A 4,728-nucleotide genomic window follows, 5' to 3' on the forward strand; every position below is an offset into this window, starting at 1 on the left:
CCTGAGCCAAAGGCAGATGCTTAACCACTGAACCACCCAGGCGCCCCTGCCATGATATTTCTAATTCAGAGCCTTATACTCATTTTAGCGTACTGCAAAAATGGCCACAAAGAGGACTTTGGGTTTTCAGTGCCATTGTGTGAAGAGGCTGGAAATCATCACCCCCTTTCATATAACAAGAAGACCCTGTACAAACTGAATCAGGTTTTTTTTTTTTTTAACCCACTGGATAATTTAGGTTGCAGGGCAAGCCACCACCCTGAAAAACAGATTCAACAACCACGATTTGCTTACTTGGAGCACATGCCTCTAGAGCCATAAACATAGAACGCTTAAATGGTCAACTTGCTTAAAGCTGAGCGTGTACTGCTCGGACAGTACACTCGTGAAGGGGGCCTTCACGAGTTTGTGGGCTTAACCTCTAGGAAAATGTTCCCTTGTCCAGGCAGCGCCGGGTGACGCCATACACGCCGGGGTCAGAGACAGAGGCGTGGAAACTCTGCACCCGGCACCTGCTGCAGAAGCTGTGCAGCGCCGGGTGCGCGTGGGATCGATAGGTGACGACGCTCTCGGCGCCCAGCAGGAGAGTGAAGCGCGAGGCCGGGACGAGGAAGTGTCGGTGCTGCTTCTTCCTGCACAGCCTGCAGCTGCAATCCACCACGCGCAGGTCTGCGGGGGCCCAGACGGCGAAGCGGACCGCGCCGCAGTGGCAGCCTCCGGTGTGATACACCAGGCCTGGGTACTCGAAGGTGTCCAGCAGGAACTTGGCGGCGCCCTCGCAGCTGAGGCCCCGCCGCTTCCTGAACGTCTCCCAGCGCTCCCGCTGCGCGCCCAGGTCCATCTCATTGAGGGACTGCGAGGACGCTAGAGCCATGTACACGACAGTGTTCTTTTGTAGCCAGCTTCACTGGACTCCTGGCTTTCTTCCTGCAGTGTTGTTTGCTGCCACCAGGCTCCTGACCCTGGCTTGGACTAATATGCGGGGGGGGGGGGGGGGGCGCCCGACGCCAGGACCCGCGGCTGAGCTGGTGAGGGGTAGTAAGGGTGAGGGTGGAGGTGGATGGCGGGGAGAACGGGGTGCAGGGATCCCTGGGCCACTCCGTTTTGCGGTTGGGCGGCAGTCCTTTTCCTTATCCTGACTGTGGCATCCTCCGCCATATGTGTAAGTCTGGCTAACTTGTCACCCTGCGGTGCTGGGTGGAGAGTGGGAATGTAATACAAGGGAGTGCTCGGGTTCTAAGAACTTTTGGGGCTGCCCCTTTGTCTGCACTACCACGGTTGACCACTTGTTGAAAATGAGGCCAAAAGACCCTTCCCCGATCCTAAAATAACTGGGGTAACGTCTTGGCAAGGTGTATCTGTAGCACCTTCGCCTAAGACTTTTTTTTTTTTTTTTTTTAACAACGTCCATAGACACTTGGAGATTTCCTATATCCTTGCTCATTTTGTTACACATACCTGCCCTGGGACCATGGACATGATTCTGCAGTTCTCTGGGTCCCAGTAATCTTCTATGAGAAAAGGGTAAGAATACACTCTCAAGTGTAGGGGGGAGTGAATTCAAGAACATATTTGAAGTTTTTAACACAGCAGAAAAGAATTGGATTTGTTATATCTATATTATTTCTAAATTCATTTTCCAGTAATTTCCTAAGTTTTAAAAATTTTCACTAGATTTATTTTTAGTTTTCTTCTATGCTAAGTTTCAGGAAGCATTCTGGATGCCAGAGGGGAAAAAGCCAGCATATCTTGATCCTTCTCCTTAAGCATCTCAAGTTCTAGTGTGGTAGGCAAACAGACAAATTACATGAAAGGGTTTACCATGAAGAATTAACTGTCTTTTAGGGATATCATGAGAATGTAGAGGAAAGACACAAAGGAAGAAGCTGCGTACTAGGATGGACTGGGGATGAATGGCCAAAGAAGAGACAGGATACCCAAGAAAGCCATCTCCTAGTATGTGTGAAGGAGCTCATCTGTATTTGACAATTTCACTTATCCTTGGGTTCACGTTCTTGATTCTTTCAGTGTAATCCTGAACAACATCTATGCCTTTCACCTAGAAAATAAATAGCAAGTGCAGGGGGCTCTAGGAAAACAGATGAGGACCAACTGGAAGTATTACTAAGCTTATTTTTCAAATGAGAGAACTGATACACAGAGATGGTCAGAATTTCCCGTGGCCCCACCAGAAGTTAATAATAGAGCTGATATGAACTAGATAGCCTGATCCCAGTATGGAAGTTCCTTGAAAAATTAAAGATAGGAGTACTATATGATCAGCAATCCCCCTTCTAGATTTCACATATAAATAAGAAAATGGAATATTTGTCTTTCTGTGTCTGACCTATTTCACTTAGCATAATGTCCTCCAGGTTCATCTATGTTGTCCCAAGTGCAGGATTTCCTTTTTTTTAAAGACTGAATAATATTCTTTTTTTAAAGACTGAATAATATTCCATTTTATGCATGTATCCACATATTTTTTTGTCCATCATCTCTTGATGGATACTTAGGTTTGCTTCCATACCCTGGCTACTGTGAATAATGCTACAATAAAGATGGGAGTGCAGATAGTTCTTTGAGATAGTGATTTTATTTCTCTCAGATTTATACCTGGAAGGGGGATTGATGGACCTTATAGTAGTCTTATTTTTAATTTTTCAAGGAACCTCCATACTGTGTTCCTTAATGGCCGAATTAATTTACATTCCCACCAGCCATGCACAAGGTTTTTTCCATCTCCTCATTAATACTTATCTTTTCTGAGTTTTTGATAATAACCCTTCCAACAGGTGTAAAGTGATAATCTCGTTGTGGTTTTCATCTGCATTTCCCTGAAGATTACTGATATTAGTATCTTTTCATTTATCTATGTCTATTTGTATGTCTTCTTTGAAAAAAAGTATATTCAGGTCCTTTGCTCATTTTTAAATGGTTATGTTTTCTGGCATTGAGTTATATGAATTCATTATATATTTTGGATATTAACCCCTTATCAGATATGATTAGCAAATATTTTCTCCTGTTCCATAATTTGCCTTTTTATTTTTTAACTTTTTCCTTTGCTATTCAGAAACATTTTACTTTGATGCAGTCTAACTTGTTTATTTTTGCTTTTGTTGCTTATGCTTTTGTTGTCAAATCCAAAAAAAAAGTCATTGTCAAGACCAATGTCAAGGAGTTTACCCTCTATGTTTTCTGCTAGGAGTTTTATGATTTCAGGTTTTATATTTAAATTTTGAAAACATTTTGACTTTTGTATATGATGTAAGGGTCTAATTTCATTCTTTAGTATGTGGATATTGAGTTTTTTCAGCACCGTTTATTGAAAATACTATCCTTTCCCTGTTAAGTATTCTTGGCTCCCTTGTCAAATATTAGTTGACCATATATGTATGTATTTACTTTGGGACTTTTTATTCTGTTTCATTAGTCTATGTATCCGTTTTTATGCTAGTACCATATAGTTTTGATAACTGTAGCTTTGTGATAAATTTTAAGTCAATAAGTGTGAGGCATCCAGCTTTGTTATTCTTGCTCAACATTGCGTTAGCTACTTGGGAACTTTTGTGGTTCTATAAAAATTTTCGGATTTTTTTTTCTATTTCTGTGAAACATGCCATTGGAATTTTATTTTATTTTATTTTTTAAGATTTTATTTATTTGATAGAGACACAGAGAGAGCGGGGTCACAAGCAGGGGGACTAGGAGAGGGAAAGCAGGCTTCCCGCGGAGCAGGGAGCAGCCTGGTGCTGGCTGGATCCCCGGATGCTGGGATCATGACCTAAGCCTAAGGCAGACACTTAATGCTTAATGACTGAGCCACCCAGGTGCCCCACCATTGGAATTTTGACAGGGAATATACTAAATCTGTGGATTGCACTAAATCTGTAGATTGCTTTGGGTAAAATGGACATTATAGCAACATTAATTCTTCTAATCCATGAACACCAAATATATTTCCATTTATTTGTGTCTTCCTCAATTTGTCTCATTAGTGTTTTATAGTTTTCAGAGTACAGATCTTTAACTTCCTGGTTAAATTTACTCCTAAGTATTTTATTCTTTTTGATACTACTGTAAATGGGGTTGTGTTCTTAAGGTATTTTTAGATAGTTTATTTTTAGTATATAGAAACAAGGGGAATTTTGTATGTTGATTTTGTACCCTGCAACTTTTCTGAGTTCATTTATTTAGTTTTGACAGGTTTTTGTAGAATCTTTCGGAATTTCCCTCTATAAGATGTCATCTGCAAATAGCTACAATTTTGCTTCTTCTTTTAGGATTTGGTTGTTTTTTCCCCTCTGTCTTGCCTAACTGTTCTGGCTAGAATTTCTAGAACTATGTTGAATAGAAGTGGTGAAAGTAGGCACCCTTGTCTTATTCCTGATGTTAGAGGAAAAGATTTCAGCTTTTTCCTGTGTATGATGTTCTGTGTCACATATGCTTTTATTTTGTTGAAGTACATTCCTTCTATATCTAATTTGTTGAGAGCTTTTATCATGAAAGAATGTTGAATGTTGTCAAATGCTTTTACTGCATCTGTTGAGAAGATTATGTGATTTTTATCCTTCATCTTGATAATGTGGCGTATCACATTTATTGATTTGCATAGGTAGAAGCATCCTTGTATCCTAGGAATAAGACTAAATTAATCTTGTTGTACAATCCTTTTAATGTGCTGTTGAATTTTGTTTTCTAGTATTTTATTGAAGAGTTTTGCAT

At 40.8% G+C, this 4,728-nt stretch overlaps 1 protein-coding gene across 1 annotated transcript; it reads right to left on the bottom strand.

Annotated features, from left to right (window-relative positions):
• Positions 1-421: 421 nt before the first annotated feature.
• LOC111150484 (centromere protein V-like) lies at positions 422-874 on the bottom strand. Its single transcript, XM_022507953.1, has one exon. It carries the CDS (start codon positions 872-874, stop codon positions 422-424), a length of 453 nt encoding a protein of 150 aa, XP_022363661.1.
• Positions 875-4,728: the final 3,854 nt, after the last annotated feature.

The sequence above is a fragment of the Enhydra lutris genome, unplaced genomic scaffold (assembly GCF_002288905.1).
Source record: "Enhydra lutris kenyoni isolate GAN:26980312 unplaced genomic scaffold, ASM228890v2 scaffoldscaffold23, whole genome shotgun sequence".
Taxonomy (NCBI): Eukaryota; Metazoa; Chordata; class Mammalia; order Carnivora; family Mustelidae; genus Enhydra; species Enhydra lutris.